This window comes from Aedes albopictus, chromosome 2 (assembly GCF_035046485.1).
Source record: "Aedes albopictus strain Foshan chromosome 2, AalbF5, whole genome shotgun sequence".
Classification (NCBI taxonomy): Eukaryota; Metazoa; Arthropoda; class Insecta; order Diptera; family Culicidae; genus Aedes; species Aedes albopictus.
In genome coordinates this window covers 17724197-17744718 of record NC_085137.1, presented here as the reverse complement: position 1 = coordinate 17744718, position 20522 = coordinate 17724197, and the positions used below count along the sequence as shown (strand labels likewise).

Genomic DNA, 20522 nt, shown 5'->3' with positions numbered 1-20522 from the left:
GAAATTCCTTCAGGGATTCCTCTAAGGATTCTTCCGTGAGATTCCTCCAAGAATTCCTCCTGGAATTCCTCCAGAAATTCCTCTGGGAATTCTTCTAGAAATTTATCTTGGAATTTCATCAGAAATTTCTCCAATGCTCCAGGCATTACTCCAGGAACTTCTTAAGGGATGCCTCCTTCAGAAATTTATCCATTAACTTTGGAGCCAAGGGCTGAAAGTCTCTTAAAAAAAACAAATCAATCAATCAATCCATTAACTTTTCCAGGGAATCCGCCAGGAATTTGTCCAAAAAATTTTCTAGGATTTCCTCCAGAAATCCATCTTGGAATTGCTGAGAAAATTTGCTTATGATTTCACAAAAAAAATGTGCCTATGATGCTTCGTTCTATGATTTTCAAAGTAGGTGATGTCTGTAGAAAATGTTTGATTTTCACTGGAGTTTTCAGGAAAATTAGGCGACCCTGATTTTTTTCAATTTAGTTTTTCAAATATATATGATCCCTACCTAATTTCATTACCCTGCAGAAACTTCATACCAATTTGTACGATAATAAAAAAAATCCCCTAATGCTCCAGGCATTAGTCCAGGATCTTTGCCAGAGATTCCGCATGGAATTTTTCCAGAAGGTTCTCCCGGATATCCTCCAGAAATACATCTAGGAACTCCTCCTGGAACTCTAAGGATTTCTCCAGGAATGCATCCAGAAATTCCTCCAAGGGTTCATCTAAACAATTTTCTAGTAATTTCTACAGGGATTTCTGATGCAGATTCTTCAGATTTTTTTTCCTGAAATTCCTAGCATAATTGCTTTTCAGATTCCTCCAGGTATACTTTCACAAATTACTCCAGGGATTCCTGCAGGTATTTCTCCGAGAATTGTTGTAATGATTTCTTCCGAAATTTCTCCTGGGATTTTTTTTTAATTTATTCAGCGGTTAGTTGAAAAAATTACAGTATTCCGTTCATAATGTTTTTCAGGGATTCACCCCAGGGTTTTTTTAGGATTACTTGTAGATTTTTTGAATAATTTGAAGGATTTCTAGAGGAATTCCTCCAGCGATTTGTATTGAAATTCTTTTAGATAATTTTAGAGGGACATAGAAGCCAAGAAATTCTCCAAGAAGTCATCCAGGAATTCTTTCACAATTATCTCATCAATACCAAGTCCTCTACCAGTCCAATCATGAATACCTTCAAACTTACGATTACATCTTGCAGCACCAGTTTTTAAATATATTAAAACTTCCTCAATGACCATTTGAATTTGTGCGTTGTTTGATAGACGCAAAAATACCCCTGGCCCACGAAATAAACGAAATTAATAGTGACCGACTAGAAATCACCTCCAGCATGGTTTTAATGAATACACTCGCGTTTACGCTTCAGCTACGTACATCTATTCTCACTAGGAATTCACAAACTTTTGCTGGAATTCCATTGCAAATTCAACCAGAGTTTTTTCCCACATGATGCTTGATTTCCATTAAGAATCACTTAACCATATTTTGCAGTAATGCTGCTAGAAAATTCAAAGATTCTTAAAGATGCCCATCCAGGAATTCCTGGAAATTATCATTTAGATTTAATTTCTCAGCGATTTAAAAAAAAAAAGATGTACATTGCTTTTGCTGATGTGTATTGCTTTTTATATAATTCTGATTATATAATATTTCCAAACAAAATTTACTAATTACATAGACCATTTTGGACAATGATCTTGTAAAGAGTGACAAGCTGAGAATTGTCTCCAATAACTGCCAATTTAAACACATATTATGCCAAATAAATTTCTATTACTGTACGTGCAGTTCAAACCCGGAATTTTCGACTAGCGAAGTTGGATTTTTCTCCAAATCCGTGCGTCGAACCTAACTTCGGAAGTGGTGCGCTGTATAGCTGTTTGCTATACAGCGCACCACTTCCGAAGTTAGGTCCGACGCACGGATTTGGAGAAAAATCCAACTTCGCTAGTCGAAAACTCCGATTTTCAACTAAATTGAGAATATAGATCTATGTTTGTCACCATGACAGTTTTTTTCAGATTTTTTTCTAATTTCCATATATAAAGTCATGTAAAATTTCTGGGGGGGGGGGCTGGCGGATTCTGGGGGGGGGGGGGGCTGCCCCCCGTGGCCCCCCCTCTAGTTACGCCAATGGCAGTACTGAGTAACTGTATCAATCACGGTTACTTTACTGAATCGGCTATTATGACACCGAGGGTCTCCAGTTAGCCTAGTGGTTAAGGCTATGGATCGTCAATTCGGAGACGGCGGGATCGATTCCCGTTCCGGTCGGGAAAATTTTCTCGACTCCCTGGGCATAGTGTATCATTGTACTTGTCTCACAATATACAATTTCATGCACTGGCAGGCAAAGAAAGCCCTTCAATTAATAACTGTGGAAGTGCTCAAAGAACACTAAGTTGAAGCGAGGCAGGCCAAGTCCCAGTGGGGACGTAGAGCCATAAAGAAGAAGAAGAAGAAGACACCGAGAAAGGCGAGAAGAGCTATAACATCACTGCGGCGGTAACTCAGGGCTTCATATCCTGGGCCCACTACTATGGAACGCGGCGTATGATGGCGTATTGAGGCTCAAACATTCACCTATCGTAAAGCTGGACGGTTTTGCTGATTATTGCGGTGCCGGTGAAAGCCGATTCTTTAAGCAGAAAGGAAAACTAATAAATTTTCCTACGATCAGCTACAAAACTATAAAATAGTATTTATTATTTATTTGTTATTATTTTAATAATAACTCACAAATTCGCTGTCATAGTTCGATGTGATTTTGATGTTTTATTCAAAAGTTCAATGAATATCGCACGAATAGCTCAAAGTTATATGATATCAGCTTTTGTTCTTGTTGAACTATCTGAAAATTTCTACATAAGAACAAATTTAGCTCTTCTACACGAAATGGAACTCATACATCCATAGAAATGGCTCAATGTTACTGAAATGCCATGTGGTGCCTCTTTCTGAGCTGTGGAAACGAAGAACTCGTATTCCCAAGGTATTCACAACAGTGAGCCACAGTTGAGTGGTAAGCATCGGCGCCTGTGAATCCTAAGGTCGTAGGTTCGATGCTGGATGTTGGCAATTTTTTTTTTTTTTCAAGAAAAAGGACAACACATCTTATCTGCTATTGGTTTGATCTTGTAATATCTTTACGAGCTATTATTGAGCAATTCATTATACTAGATTTTGCTATTATTTCTGATCTTTTACTTCTTATATCAATCAAACCAATATCAGTTTTTGTTCTTCAGTATTTCAATCAAAATTTAGTGGACCAGGAGTGGCCATGCAGGTTTCCCCTCATATCCAGAATGCGCAGACTGCGACGAGACCGCGGAGCATATGGTCGGCGTTCAGTCAGAGTGGACTACGCAATTTTTCGGGCAGGTAAAGATAAGCTGAGGAATTCGTTAAACCTGAACTTTTCGACGCAGATGTGTCATTACATAAAAGAATAATAGTATTTCTGAAAATTATGCCAGACATTTGAAATCCCAAGTGCTTGCAGGACATTTTCTCGAAATCGTTGAAAAACAGATGGTCCGGTCTGACTTAACGCCCACCATATGGTCCACCATACCTAATTTCTAGAAAAACGACTTTAAAGTTTGCAACTCTATAAGTTTTGAGTTTTTCAACAAATGTTCTTGAATTTTTGCCATAAATCATAATAACTATTCATCAAATCATCGCTCTGGTTTGATCGCAAAAAACGTAAAATAAAGCTTGACACCGAAGAATTGCTAAGTAATTGATTGTATTCAGTCCACTCTGACTGAACGATTTTTGGAAAATCTACAACCAACTACAGTTTGCACTAATTTTTTTACATATTTGATGAAAAAATAATGCACAAGTAGGACAACAGTCAATAGGAGTGGTGTATAATGTGAGCAGGAAGTTTGAAATTTGATATTTCAGTCATTGCACTGATGATTGCCATTTTCAATTTTTATATTCAGTCAAAGTGGACCAAGTACAACAGTTCAATATCGCGGAGGGTAGTCAATTATTGAGCTATTTAAGAATTCTTAACTTGAACATCTTTTGAAAGTATTTTCATAGTTCGGTACGTTTTTGAAATATTGTAGTTACACAGTTCATAAAAATTTATTCAGAGGACTGGCGTTTTTCAAAAATTCGTTCAGGCAGAGTGAACCAAGTACGCGATTCCTGAATAACCGGTAAAATCTATTTCTTCATGAAACGGATAATGGAAAGGATTACGAAAAATAAGGTGATTTCAATTATTTTTCTCAGAGACACATGGTCCACTCAGTTTGTACGCGAAATGCCACAATCTGCTTCAACACGATGATTTGTAGAATACGATTTTGATCATAATAAAATGGGGTTTCACGTGTTTTCTTGATCAATAATCATCAGAAAATGCTTTACGGAGTCATACAAATTGGAACCGTATTATATTTTGATGATAAACTATTTTGATTATTGGATTTTAACCAATACATATTTTTTTAAATTCTCTGAACATCAAGCATTTGGTCCACTCTGACTGCACACTATTATCGATTTTCGCAGTTCAATCAAAAGAAAATTGTGCTATAACTCTCGTTAATTATAACATTAAGAAAATCAGGTGAATGTTCCAAGTAGCCATAGCAATTCTTAATCAAATGCCTTGAAAATCTAATGTTCGTCAATTTTGTTACTTGATCCCCTCTGACTTGACGCCGACCATATGCTCTTCGACTGCTTACGCTTCGTGGAGCAAAGGTCGAGTATGCAAGAGGTATGCGGTAGAGATATCACTCCGGACAACATTGTTGAAAGGATCGGTACGGGGGTGGACAAGTGGGATTCCATTACTTCCACGGTATCCCGAATCGTACTTGAACTACAGAGAAAATGGCGGGCCGACCAACAGCAAGTTGATCTCCCCCCCCCCCTCCAACTGGTAGTCTAAAGTACTAGCCAGGACCCAATGTTCCAGGGGAGAGAGGACAACTTAATGCAGTAGCTGGTGGAACGCTAACCAATAGAGAGTACTCATGTACGAATCCTCCTTCTCGAATTTAAATATCGGGCCTACCGTGAAGGTAAGGAAGAGAGAGAATTATTTGTCAGTTTTTAACTGCCAGCTTTCTCTATTATTGACCATTTTGCATGTGTATATCATGTGACAGACACGAAAATACTCTATATGCCCAAGGAAGTCAAGAAAATGTCTTTAACGAAAAGTTGCTGCACTGACCGGGAATCGAACCTGTTCCTTCCAGCAGGATATTCACGCCTTTATATTTGTGGCTGTATGCGCCCCGAACAATTTACAGTTTCTTTGCAGAGTAAACAACGTTGTGAATTTGAGTTTATTACAGTTCAGCTTTTCACATTGAACACTGTTGAAATGGACATTGTGCACTGTATGTTGTGAAGAATACAGGGTGACTAATTGATGAATGTCGAAACAGAATAATGGAACATTATCAATTTGACAAATGTTAAGCAGTGAAGAACTGATGATTAAGAATGGTACCTCCGGTCACTTCTAGATGTCCCGGGAACCTGATTCTCCGTGAAATGGTAACTTGGCCACGCCACGTTACGCATGTCCCGGGATGCTCTGGGTTACAGACGAGTTATCACAGAAGCTAAAGTGCCTCGTTAGCACCCACTGACAGAATATAGTTTCGCGGGAGACTCGCTGTGCTACCTCATTCACGTGCTACCTCATACGCGTGAAAAAATTCTGCTCCGTAAAGATTCCTCGCATCTTCCGGAAAAGGTTCCTTCCACGATTGTCCAGACAAATTTTCGGTGGAGGTTCTACGAGTTCCTTGTAGGGGGTGTCCTATTTCACGTAAAGACGTTTAGCATAAATGGACATTCCGCATACACTGCACCTTGATTTAGTTCGAATCCATTCAGGTTTAGGTAACAAAAATAATTTAATTGTATTAGGAGTCGATGCAGGGCTTTAGGAAAAGGGTTGAAGGGGTAGTTTAAGCTTTGTTAGATTGAGAGAGAGAGAGGGGATGCATGGAGACCTTATTGGATTTCTTAAATGTATCCATAAACTTCCATGAATATAGGACATTGCATCTGTTTAGGTTAAAATAGATTGAATTTTCCTTTAGAAGGACTTCACAGTAACCATTTGAACCGAGTAGACATTTTGTGACGGTCAACTAATCTAATTAGAAGTTTATGAAGCTATTCGGGTCATTTTTGTATCGCATCGGCTTTCCTGCCTAAATTATGTTATTCTAGAGCTATAAAAGGCCGCCAAGAAACCAATATTAGGCAGTGTCTGTTATGTTTCATGTAGTTTCGTCCAATAAATTAAGCGAAATTACGTACCTGTCTCAACAGTGGAATAAGTTTTTAAGTATCAGAATAAATAGTAATACTTCCTACTGACAATGTTGGTGTTTGTCGGTGCATCCGTGAAGTTCCAGAAGGTGCAGAGGGCGTCATCTACAATCGACCATTTAGTTCACGACATCTGTGCAACAGACGCTAGAATGAGCGTAATCAGCATCTTTAAACACAACACTAGTAATACTTCAAGTTCTAACCCTATGAAACCCTTCTTCTCCTTCCCCCTTCATAAGAACTCCTAAACTCTCCTGAATCTCCCTGAAGCCCACTGAAACGAGTTGAAACCCCTTTGAATCCTTTCTGAAGCAACTCTGGAAGTGCCCTGATGCATTCCTCTAAAGGCTTCTGATATCCACGAGAAATACATTTCAAATACATTTCATTAATCTTCAAAAACCACTTTAAATTTTCCGGGAACCAGACTGAATCCCCCGGGATTACCCGAAATACACTGAAACGTATTGACACCTTTCTGAAATCATCTCTCCTGAATCCCCCGAGAAACCCCTTCCAGTCTTCTGGAGCTCCCTGTGTAACCTCTTGAAACTCTACCCTAAAAACCCTTCTGTGACATCCCTTAAGCTCTCTCGACATTCATTGAAGACCCTAAAACCCCCGGGATCCCGTGTCTTGTATCTCACGGCATGGCAGAGATTCTGGAAATATCCCGGTTGATGTTCTTAGCGTCTTCCAGCGGAGGTTCTAGGGATCTTTTGGCACAGATTCTGGGAAAACTTCGGTAGAGATTCTGTGAAAATCTAGGCCAAGGTTTTGGGAAAATCTCGGCGAAGGTTGAACGAATAATGGAGGAGATTTCGAGAATCTTTCGGTAAAGATGCCAAGGAATATTTCGGTAGAGGCTCTGTGAAAATATTGGTAGAGATATTGAGAATCTCGGCTGCGCAACTTTCGGCGGTGGTTTCGATAATTTCTAGGTAAAGGTTTTGAGAAAGTTCCGGTAGAGATTGTGAGAATCTTTTTTTAACCCTAGTAGGATGTTGGTGTCATATATGACATATATATATACACCAACATGCACTACGCCATCGTGTTGCGTAAATCCCAATCCCAAGCAGCACACAAGTTACAAAGAAGTGTGAACAGCGCAGGTTTTTGTTGGACACGAGTCATTTTCAAGTTATTCTACCTTTGAGTTAAAATACATGAATGTAGTTCATGTACAATCAAAAACCTGCGCTGTCGATACTTCTTTGTGACTTGTGTGCTGCTTTGGAATATCTTAGGAAGATTGATAGGAATTTTGGGAATCTCTCGGTAAAGATTTTATGAATCTTCCGGCCGAGAATTTGGGCAGAGATTTTGAGAAAATCTCGGTGAAAATTGAACGAACCATGGGGGAGATTTCAAGAATTTAAAGATTCTGAGGATTCCCCGGAAGAGATTCTGTGAGTCTTCCGGTAGATGTACTGAATATATGGCGGCAGAGATTCTGCCAAAACAAGTTCATAAGGATCACCAAGCAAAAATTCTGCGAGTTTGCCGGCATGGGTACACAGCAAATAATTTTGTAATAACCAGGCGCTTATTTTGAGAAATGTATCCAATTTTGAACGTAATTTAACTCCGTTACATCGTTTCCAACATTTATCGCTCTCCTCACCATGTACACCCATGTTTTCACCGGAAAGTCTCAACAAACCCGTTCCAACAGATACCTAGAGAAGCAGTATCATATTATCATCTACTTCCTAACTCAGTGAAATAGCCGAGTGGTAAGGGACCTCACAATCAATGGATCAGTGTACGAATCCAAGCCAATATTTTACTTATATATGATTCAACTATCGATCCGGTTCTAGCGATTGCTAGACCCAATTTCAAGCAGCGGCGGCTGATTTTCTGTGTGGAAATGATGTAATTTGTACATAACTTTTACGATGGGACTGATGTGCAGCAAAAACGATGTGATATCACAAGATATTTTTGCTGTGTACAATGACACACATTGCCAACATACTGAAAAAACTTGAAATAAGAAGGCACGAAATGTTGCTAATTGACAAATTGAGAGATGAAAATTGTGAAAAAAAAAATCGCGTTCTGGTGGAATTCGAACCCATGACCCGTATTCGCTAGACCGGCGCTTTAACCAACTAAGCCATAGAACAGATAACAATTCTGCGGAATAGAAAGCCAAAACTGACTCCGAAACCACACTGTGAACACATATCTGGGAATATTCCGGTAAAGATTCGTCAGATTTTTGGGGTACATTTTAGCAAAGATTGAACGAGTCTTTTGGGGGAGATTTCGGGAACTATCTGGGGAAATTTGAGAAAATGTTATCAGCATCTAGGCACAGAGATGCGCAGAATCATCCCTGAGAGGTTCCCACCAGTGATACCCATAATCTTTTCCAAGAGATATCTAAAATGTTTTCTGAGAGATGCACAGAATTTTAGCTCTAAACACCCAGATCTCTGTCAAGAACTTTCTATAATCTCTGCTGAGAATTTTTAAATTTTCCCATAAAATCAGAAAAGCCCCGCGCTGCCCCTCCCCCCCCCCCCCATCATTAATTTGGCCAAGTTGGCGCGTCTGTGCGAAACTAATTGGGTGTTGTACAATAACATGTGATCCGTTTTCACAAATAGCGTACAGTAAAAAAGCAGCATAAGCTGAAATTCATATTAATAAAAACGAAGAAAAAAAAAAGAGTGAAACACAATAAATATTGGATTTTCTAATACGACACGTACATCTTTTGTCATTTCAGATCGAAGATATTCTAACAGTGCTAGGCTTATATGAACACCAGCACACCATCACTAGTAGATTATCGGGTGGTCAGAAGAAGCGCCTCTCGATAGCCCTCGAACTGATCAACAATCCGACGATCATGTTCTTGGACGAACCCACCACGTAAGTGTGCCATTCTCTCCATTGACTCATTGTCTGATCTCATCACAAGTTGACCATCTTTCTTTGCGCGTACAGTGGTCTTGATAGCTACTCCTGCAACCAAGTGGTGGATTTGTTGAAGCAGTTGGCCAAGCAAGGTCGCACCATCATTTGCACCATCCACCAACCTTCGGCCAAGTTGTTTTCGGAGTTCGACCAGGTGTACGTGCTGTCGAGTGGTGAATGTATGTACCAGGGGTGCACCACCAATCTGGTGCCGTTCCTTCAGTCCGTGGACATGCCCTGTCCGGTGTATCACAATCCCGCTGATTATGGTAAGTTATTTTTCTAATTGGGAAGGATCAACCGATCATACTTAAATTCATATTCGACAGTGATCGAATTGGCTTGCGGGGAACACGGTGCGGATAAGATTCAAACCATGGTGACCGAGATGGGCAACGGCGAGAGTACGGATTGGTTCGGTGACACACGGAAGGTGCTAAGGCTGGAACAGCTACGGAAAAAGTACCCCCTGAAAAAGGTGATCGAACAGCACGAGGATCTAACGGCAACCTCCCAGTGGCACCAGTTGGAAGTGCTGATCAAGAGGGGGATCATCAAAGCGAAACGGGATGCCACGTTGACACATCTGCGAATTGGGGTTAACATCATTATCGCTCTGATGCTTGGGTTCTTGTTTGTGGATGCCGGAAATGAAGGTTCACGAGTGCTGGACAACTACAATCTGCTGTTCTCGATCCTGATGCACCACATGATGGCAACGATGATGTTGACGGTATTAACGTGTAAGTAAATCACATTGATGTTCGAATCAGTACCGGCATAAATTTGACCAATCATTCTACTCAACAGTCCCCACCGAGATGGGAGTCATTCTGAAGGAGCATTTCAACCGGTGGTACTCGCTCAAAAGCTATTATCTGTCTGTGAATTTGATTGACCTACCTCTTTCGGTGAGTTGCATATTCTTTGAGATTATGAATCACATCTCAATAAAACTTGTTTTGATTTTTTTCTTCTTTGGTTTCGACAGTTTGGTTGCTGCCTGATGTTTACTTGTATCATCTACTTTATGAGTGGGCAACCGATGGAGTATTTCCGATTCGGAATGTTCTTTACGATCAGTTTCCTCATCGTGCTCATAGCGCAGAGCATCGGACTTGCAATTGGTGCCTGGTTTAATGTGGTGGTAAGTTTGGTTTGCTATTATCTTTGATAACTTATATGCAGTTCTAAATCTCATTTGTTCATCACATAATTAAAAGAACTTGTTACATAGAATTTCACTATTTTAGACTTTGGAGGCGGTGATATGGATCAAGGAAAAAATTGAAAAAAAATGTGTGAAGTATATAGGGTAAACAGGTATAATTTGCCCCCCTTAAGCAGAACTGGCGCCTTATTCCATCTATTGTTAACTGCAAATCGTTGTTCCTAAAGTCAGTGAAGTGTTGCATGCAAACTTTGCATTTGGAGGGGCGGCTACGGAAGCTTTGAAACGTTTTTCGAAATCCTAGTAGGGCCTTTTAACAAGTGTTTATCTGCATAAATGCTGCAATATAACACAAGCGTACAGAACTAGATTCGTTAACAATGAAGTCGGCTTACAAGAGGTAAAATATTACACCAAAAGCCTCGATTTCAGACTTTTTGATATTTTAATTGCTTTTCTGTACCAATCAACTATCGGACCAGCTTGATGACAATTTTTCTTCAATGTTCAAGATTTCTAATCGATCACGCATGCGAAAAACGCTTGAATCGCCAAATCCTAAATCAAAAATTGCTTGTATTCAAGCCTGTTTTAAAAGTATTAAGGTAACTTTTGTGCCTACTGAACGATATATTAGTGTCTCTGATGTAAAAGTTCCATACGAAACACTCATTTTGATACGTTATGACATAGTTCTAGAATCATAAACACAGTTGAGTTTTTCTCTGAAATTTCGCTTGGAATCCTACTTATTATATCTCATGGAATTCCTCCATTTTTTGAGATTCCTATTGGTAAATTCGTACCATTCTGTTTAATTATCTCTTGAAATTCGATCAGATGTTTTTGTTTGAATACTTAAAATAATTGCTGACCCCTAGGATTGCCCCAGTAATTCCTTCTGGGAGAGTTTCTCCTAGGAACCAACCTGGTGACCCTTTTTTAAATTCTTCCTGGAACTTCTACTTAGATTTCTTTAAAAAGCTCTCCAGAAGTTCAATTTTATTAATAAATTCTTTCGGGGTTTTGCTCAAGAGATCCTCTTGAAATTACTTTGGGAGCTCCTTCTAAGATTTACCTTTCTGAAATTTTTCCATTTCAGGATGCCCGCCGTTGTAAAAAGTACAACACCACCACAAAACCCCGCTCATCGTGTACAGCACAAGCGTGGTGCAGTTTGGGATCGAATGGGTGCACGCCCTGAATGGTTAAAAGTTCCTTCCGGAATCATGCCAAGATTTTTTTGTCTCAGAAATACTTCCAGAAATTCCCTCTGATATTCCTTCAACTCTAAGAACCTTCGGGATTTGTCCTGGTTCTTTTGTTCTGGGAATCCAGCAGGAAGTTCACTCTTGGATTCCTCCGCGAGCCTTTGTTGGATTTTCCTTCAGAATCGTCTTTAGACATTTTCCTGGAGTTCCTAATGAGTATCATCAGTACCAGAGCAGAAGGGCATACCTTACAAATACCGTGCAAAGAGCAACCTGTGCTCTAATACCTCAAATTAGTATTGCTATATTATTCTACGCAATGTTATGAGAACACCACAATAACAATTGGAGGTATTTGAGCAAAGTAAGGTATTGATGTGGTATTGTTTTTTTTTTTTTTTTTTATTTTTGTGTATTTTAACTAGTTGCTAATTCTACACTTATGTGGTATTGTTGATTTGGCTGGGAAAATAACTGAAGAACAAAATTTGTTATTATATCATGAAGCTATCAAAAAATGTTCAATTTAATAGCAAGAAATGTTATTACTTTGTTATTTCATACCTTTTGGATAACAAATACAGGGTGCGGCAGGAAAAAATGCGAAAAGTTCAAGGCACTATTACACGCTGAATATGGGATATATATGACTATTTTTTCATGACAGTGTATCAGTCAATGTCTATATTCTAGCACTGAAAAATAAAAATGAACACATTTGATGTTTAACATGTGATAATGTAGGCCTAATAAGCGGATATCAATAAACTGCGCGCCCAATGGTCATTAAACAAAATGACTATAACAGTAACAAAATTAGCTCAAATTCGATGAACAACCAGACCACACTGATCCAGAGCCATGTAGTTTCACATACCAGATGAAATAAGTACATATATTTAATGATATTGTAGAGAAAATCAAAAATTTTGTTTTATCAGATGCGAAATTTAGCGACCTGTGCGATTTTCTGCGGTTTGAAAATTCTGGTTGTCTTCATCTTCAGGCGCCGCCCTGTAAAGGTTAGTGACCAAAATGGGAAATTTTTTAATTAACTTTTCAGAAAACTAGCCTATTATAGATCATGGAACGTTGAAACATAGATAGGTTAATGTCAAATGGACGAAAATGAGGTTTGAAGTTGAAAAACACTTTCGCATTTTTTCCTGCCGCATACTGTAGAGCACTTGAAATTTATGGTATGCATTCATTATTGAAATAACAAGACTTGTTATTTTTCAGTTGTTATTTATACAAAATTATGGTATTCATTTTTGTTATTTTGCCTCTTATGTCCACCTAATGAAGGGCATATCGAGGTATAATGTTATTTAAGATTAATACCTATATATGTTATTTTGTTGCTATTCTTTTCTGCTCGGGTAGGTCGGATCCAGAGGCACGTTCTCCTACGTTTGGGTACTTTCCTACTGATTATCCTCCAAGAGCTCCTTCTGGGAATCCTGCTGGACCTTCTTTTGAAAATCCTTTAGGATTTCCTGCTGAAAATCTTCCAAGACTTTCTGATGGTAACCCTACAAGACTTCCCCTTGAAAATTCTGCAAGGGATTATTATGGGAATCCTAAAAAAAATCTTTCTAAAAATACTCTACATAGAAGATTTCCTGGAATTCATTCTGGAAATTTTACAGGAGGTCTTTCTGTCCTCCTCCAAATGTTCCATCTTAAAAAACTAATAAAATTACTTTAATAAGTGCTTTTTTTTTAATTTTCCAAAAGTTCTTTCTAAAAATCATCCAGTTCATTCTTTTGTAAATCTTCCTGGTGTTTGTTTTGAAAATCTTCCAGGAGTTCTAGTAGGAATCCCTGGATAGAGCCAAGAATCATCTCCAGAAATTCCAGAGTAAGCTCTCTTGGGAAATCATGAAGGAACTTATGGAGGAAATCCTATAAAAATTCCCTGAGTCAATACGTAAAGAAATGCAAAGGGGTTCATAAAAAACATTCCTGATGGAATTCTTGCAAGAAATTGCTGGAGGAATACTGAAGAGTAGTTGTTCTAACACAGAAATGCTACTAGGAAACGAAAAATAAAAACAAACGGCTCGATTATCAAAAGTGTTTTTTTTGTGCATGTCCCCTGATAATCCAGTCCGACCTATATTTTATTTTTTTCATGGTCGTTAAAAAAATATTTAAATTATTCAAACATTATTGGTGCAGTTCTATGAAAATTTTATTAAAAGGATTCCTCGGTAAAAGATTGTTCGAGTTTCTGGCAACATTCTTAAAATAATGTATATAAAATGGCTGATTGCCGGTGTGATTTTTGAGTACAGGAAGTTATGTGAGAGAGTTCCTGAAGAGTGTTGTGCTAATGTAATGCACGAGTTCTAAACAAGATGTAATCATATAATTGTAAACCCTCTAATACCCATTTTTTTATTATGATCGAAATACCATTATCTAAAATCGATTTTAACATGTTTTGGAATGTTTTGGAATGAGATTCATTTTGACTCGCAATTTTGTGAATTGTGGTTTTTTGATCTTTTTTATTTTTTTTTTGAGCATTTCCATACTTTTATTTTTTTCCTGGAAGCCTTTTTGGGATTCCATTTTTTTTAGAAGAAAACATTTAGAAATTTTATGTTTGTTGTTGATTTTTTTCCATGAACAATTTTATATGTCGTGTAACTTTAAGGAAACATATTTCAGAGTGTATTAAATTCCACAAAACTCTTTTACTAGGATAGAATGATTGAGGAAAAGTTTTAAAAATGTTAATTGTTGCGATTAAGGTCACTGCAAATAATACTTTTCTTTTATGTCCGAGACCTCCCATCGGGTACGAAAGTAAATAAGGAACAAAAAAATAAAATTAAAAAAAAACTATTGAAAAATTAAAATTTTATCCACTATTGAAAAAAATATTTCAATTATTGGAAAATTGTTGCTTGGAAACAATTTTTCCTTAAATATTTTGGGATTTTTGAAGGAGAGGGAGGGGTCGACAAACTATTAAATATTTGCATTTGCCAGAATCAATGACATCTAATAGGCAACCAAACCATCAATTTTTCAATGATTTAACAAATGTAAATACGCTTCAAAAGATACCCAACAACATTTTGAGATATGCGAAACAGTCCTAAATATCAGCAAAATATATAAAAGTTTTGATTGTTCAGGAAAGAAAATAAAATATAAATGCTAAAATTATACCCTGCGTTTATGCGGGGTTGAGTATTAGAGAGTTTATAAAGTGTTAGTGACAAAAAAAAGAAGTTCCTATTAAATAAATCACAATTTTAAGATATTTCTAAAGTGGTTTTTCCAATGGGGTGCCAAATTAGTTGAAAAACATATGATGAAAGAACTTAAAAAAAAAAGATAAAAATAAAAGTTACAGGAGAGTAACTCTTGCTGAGACCGGCCCACTATTTCAACAAGAGCAAGCTTAAAAGTGTTTCAGAACGCGATTTTCTGGAAATCCTCACCAAAAAAAGAAAGTGCATTTGGTTGCTCAAGTTGGAGGACTCCTGGTAATTAGAGCTACGACCATTTATGCGGACCCTCGGTTTATTTATACCGTTATATCTCGAAAGTTCCCCTATAACCACGTGTAAACGAAATGTTGGTGAAAAGAGGATAGCTTCTTTTTGTAGTTCTAACAAGTTGGGTCGGCCATATTTATTTTGGCCGCCATTTTTAATTGATATACTAAAACTCTTTTTTCAACATGTTGGCAACTACCGATTTTCAAAATTTTTGCGGAAATTGAAAACTAAGACATTTATACAAAATATATCATAAAATTACAACGCAAACCAGTTTTCGCTTTTGATTCTTTGCTCAGGCTGATTGCATTATTGGGGACCAAGCTAAGTTTAATCGTTATGTGTCCGACAAACTTTTTTGCTTTTTTCTACACCGTGCTTTTTAAATGGGCGCTGGGTACCGGAGTACGCTTTGACACAGCTTTGAAAAATAAGTTGTTCGAATCAACTTTAAAGAAGTTTAAATCATTTAAAAAATGTTTCCGAAAAGCGTTGACTGAGTTTTAATAAGGTATATCAAGAAGATTGTTTAACAAAACAGTTTTTGTTATCTAGAGATCTATAAAAAGAATGAAGCTGAGAAATATCTATAGAAAAAAAAAATAAAAAAAAAAAAAAAATTTGACTTTTATTGCCCACACCCTGTCCTTGAACGGGAGGTAGTTTCGTGTTTTGTATTTTTCTTTCCTGACAATCAAATCTTTATATATTTGGCTCAGGCCTGTGCACAGAAAAGGCGGCAAGGGAGGGGTTTTCCTAATTTTGGCATAGGGTAGAGGAGCGCCTAGTGCATGGAAAATCAGCAATGGTAGGGATTTAACTCCCAACACCCCTCCCTTGTGCACGGTCTTGATTTGGCTTATTATTGGGACTGTTTGTCAAAAGTTTCTGATATCTTTAAAAGTGTCTATAAACACTTTTTTAAAAACTTTCAAAAAGCTATATTTGGTCACCTGTTTTTCAGATATTAATGTTTCTTTTGTATCGCAATAAAGCAGCATCCATTTATTACGTAACGCAAAAATCGGCATTTTACGATCCCCCTCCCCACTCCGTAACGCTTTTTTGTATGAAACCCTGAAATTTTTTGTATGGACCGTAACGGTCAACGTTACTCCCCCCTCTCCCTAGAGCGGCACGTAATTTGTGGATGGAATTAGGCGCCAGAGCGTAGATATTTGAATTTTCCGTCCTCATTCTACTATTGTAAAAAAGTTAAGAGTTGAGAGCTAAGAAATTATTTTCCTTGATATGAAACGGAAAGCGAAATTTACCACGAGAGAGTTCTGAAACCAAAATATTTGAAAGATCTGAAAATAACTTTATGAAAAATGCTAGAGTGTGGAAATGTGCAAACATTAGAATAGAACAATCAAAAACCAAAATTTAAAAAATCATGCATAAAAAGGAATTATTTTATATTGTTTAGATAAAAATCATAAATTGTGAGTTTGAAGGTTTTACATGAACGCCTGATTGAATCTTTGGTGCAACTTATTAATCGGGTTACTGGGTAATCAAAATTTCGGTGAATTAAAAGTTTTTGTATTTTTAAATGTAATATTCCAAAGATTATTGTTTCGTTGTAGGAAATACCTAATGGAATATTCGGCAGAGATTTTGTTGGAATTTTAAGAAAAATTTTTGGATCAAAATTCTGTGATAGAAAAGTTTTTGTATTTTTAAATGTTATATTACACAGTTTATTGTTTTTTTTTTTTCATAATAAATAACTAATGTAATGTGGAGCGGACCTGGTGTAATGGTTAAAATACTTGGCTGTCACGCCAAGGACCTGGAATCGAATCACACTCCCGACAAACTCGCAAAATGTGAGTTCTTCCTTAGGAAGGGAAGTAAAGCGTGGGTCACGAAATTAACTAGCCTAGGGCTAAAAATCTCGTTAATACAGTTAAAAAACTAATGGAATATTCCGCACAGATTTTGTTGAAATTTTTATATCTGTAATAATCAAACATAATTATAAAATGGTCGTTTGCAGACTCCAGGAGACGGGTTTAGCGATATTTCTGATGGAGTAAATTTATTTTTCTAGTTAAATTCTAGAATTGGTTTTTAGAAGTTTTTTTTTAACCAGAAAGATTGTAACAAATATAAATAAAAAGACACTTCTTGAATGGAAAACAGTCCTAAATAAAGTCCTTTGAAAGATTTACGACAAAGTTCTCGTGAAAACTTTAGAAAAAAATAATCTTTTTGTAAATTGTTTATAAAACCGTTTTCCAAATTTGAATAATTTTAAATCCAGTGAGATTTTGAAAAAAAAAATGGATTGAGCGTTTTTAATAATTTTCTAGTGAAGCCCTGAGCAAAATAGGTGAGTGAGTTTCTGAAATTTGTGGTAGAATTTCCTAATGAAATGCTGGTAAATCAGGAAATTTGTAGTGTTCTAGTGAAATTGTCAAATGAAACTTTTCAATAAGTTTAACAGCACTGAAAAAGGATCTCGTTTTTTTTTTCAAAGATTTCAAGATTTTACTTAATACTTCGTCGTAAAATTATATTCCAAGCTCTAGGATTTCTTATACTAAAACCTTTAGATGTTAAAACAAATGAATCATATTTTAATTTTGAGAACTATTTCTGCAATCGTAGTCATCGCATTGACGTTTTTGGAAAAACTTGATTGCGAGATAATCACATATAAAGGTTCAAGTATACGCTCCCGCAAGAGAGTGAAGCGCCTAACGCGGATCTCTACGCAAATTTGAAACAGCATTTTTAAGAACCTATAGTGTAACATAAAATAATGAGAAAAAAAAATTATATTTTGCCTTTCTTCAACATTTATAACCCTTTAAGGACAAGGTATTTGATATTCAATTTTGTCGAGCACAAATTTAGAGAACCATCAAACGTATCTAGGTGAAAATGTAACTTAGGTAGCTTATGTTTTTAAAACAATTTTGAAAAAAAAAATATTGATGGAGTATTTGGGAGAATGAATGCAAAATTGTGGCTCTAGATGAACACAAAAAAGTGTTTCGTGTAAAAAAACTTTCGAAAAGTTTGAAGTATACATATGTTCACTTGGTAGAACCACTACACCCTGACATGCAAGACATACATATTATAATAAAACACTATGATTCGAGTTCGTTCAGTAAACTTAAAAATAAGAAGTCAAGTGGGAAGAAAATCCTTGTGGCAACAAATTGTTTTCATAAATTTTCTTTAACTGTGAACTGTTTGACAGGAATATGCTGTAATAAATCAATTATTTCAATCATTTAGTAAACAGAAACCGATAATCCCGTTATCAACCAAAGAAACTACATAGTAAAGCCCATGATCAGTCATCTCCACAATCAGCACCCACTAACATTTTTCCCATATCACCGAGCGGGGGATGCCACATGACAGCACCTTCAGACTACTAATTGACGTGTTATGATTTGTGCTTTCCCTTTCGCTTTCAGAACGGTACGTTCCTTGGCCCCGTTTTGTCTATCCCGATGATGATGTTCGCCGGCTTCGGTGTGACGCTGCGCGATCTGCCCAGCTACCTCAAGTGGGGCTCGCACATTTCCTATCTGCGGTACGGCTTGGAGGGCTACGTCAACGCCATCTACGGTGAGAACCGGGCGACGCTGGACTGCGAGCTGAAACCGTACTGCCACTATAGGTAATATCTGGATCACTGTAAAACACAACTTTATCCTAATTTACGATCATCCTATTCTTCCGCAGGTACCCGGCCAAGTTCCTCTCGGAGATCTCGATGGAGGGGGATCAGTTCTGGAAAGACGTCTACGCCCTGACCGGAACACTGGTTCTGGTTCGACTGCTGTGCTACTTTGCCCTCCGGTGGAAGGTGATTGCCGTGCGGTAGAGATGACACCAGGGAAGACTTTTACCCATAGATAATTGACGAATTTTAAAGAAGCATGATTAGAACGGAGTGAAAACAAAAATGCGGGAAGGGGGATTTGTGCCAAAAAACTATTACCAAAATTGCCAAAATTAGACAGGAGAAATGCACAAAGCGGTTCACTTGTATTGTGTAGTGTACATAGGTAACGATATCGATTCCAGATAGTGCTAGTGATATTTATTTGAATAAGGAGCTTTTTTTTACCAATGATTGTATATTTTCCCATGTTCATAATGCGATATTTTGATGTTGCGATATACATATTGAATTAAATTCCGTATACAATTTAGCTCGATCCGTTCATCATAATATGATGACTTCCCTGAAAGACATGATTTTTATATCCTACTAGTTGTTCCAGTGAACGTCGTGACATACAGCTCCATAGAGAAGTGCCTCGCAAATTCGTCCGCATAGGAGCCCCCCTTTCCAAAGGGGGTAGTGGTCTCGGACCATGCTAAAAATTTTCCCCGTCCTGAGACACCCACAATACAAATTTTCACGCCAATCGGTCCAGTAGTTTCCGAATCCATAAGGATCAGACTACACAGACAACCAGCAATCGTATAATATGTTGCATAAGATGATAAAGTAGAGGCCACATGCGTTCATACCTCCATTTAAGAGCATGTAAAATGTACGCATATCATCTCTACTTTAAAATCTTATTCAACATCTTATACCATCACTGGTTGACTGGGTAAGTCTCTAATCTAATATCTCCTGAAATTCATTCTTGAATTCTAGAAAGAAACCCATCGGGAAGTTGCTCTAATGTATTACCCAAATAATCTACAGAAAGCTTCACAAAAAAAAAATCTTTCAGAAATTACTGGAAATTCTTACGAAAATGCCGTCAGATTCAAAGAATTCCTCTAAATTTCCTTCAAAGATTTTCCCCCAACAATTCCCTACAGAATTCTTCCAAAAACTCATCAGAAATCTTTCAAGAAGTTTTTGCAGAAATAGTTTAAAGGATTCCTCTTTAAAATTTTCTGGAAATCTAGAGCTTCTTCGAAAATTTGTCAGGTAACTTCTTAGGAAACTTATCTAGAAATTCCTCAAGCCAATGTCTTCAAATATTCGCCAGGAATATCTCCTGCAAACTAATCAAATTATTTTTGGGAATATTTCCAGCAATTTCTTAAATAAGTTTTCCAGAAAATCCTGGAGGAATTCTTCCACAAAATGCTCAGGGATTTTATCTAGCAATTCCATGAAAAAACAAATCAATAATTTCTCCAGAAATAGGTAACTCCTATTTCAGGAATTTCTTGAATATTTTTTTTATGAATTTCTCAGGGAATTTATCCAAACATTGTTACTTGGAAATTTTCGAGGAATTTCTACAAAAAGTACATAAAGACATCCTTCAGAGATTCCTCAGGTTATTTATCCTGGAATGCTTAAGATAATTTCTTTCGATAATTGTCAGG

The 20522-nt window shown here is 37.2% G+C and overlaps 1 protein-coding gene across 1 annotated transcript in view; it reads left to right on the top strand.

The window, feature by feature from the left end:
- Positions 1–19375, top strand: part of LOC109429564 (ATP-binding cassette sub-family G member 4) — a 55744-nt gene extending 36369 nt beyond the window's left edge. The window contains exons 3-9 of the mRNA XM_019705545.3: positions 9098–9243; positions 9319–9557; positions 9618–10031; positions 10099–10199; positions 10280–10435; positions 18632–18837; positions 18903–19375. Of these exons, the coding sequence (XP_019561090.2) occupies positions 9098–9243; positions 9319–9557; positions 9618–10031; positions 10099–10199; positions 10280–10435; positions 18632–18837; positions 18903–19044 (1404 nt within the window). The 3' untranslated portion in view covers positions 19045–19375. The remainder of the gene's footprint in view (positions 1–9097; positions 9244–9318; positions 9558–9617; positions 10032–10098; positions 10200–10279; positions 10436–18631; positions 18838–18902) is intronic.
- The last annotated feature ends 1147 nt before the right edge of the window (positions 19376–20522 follow it).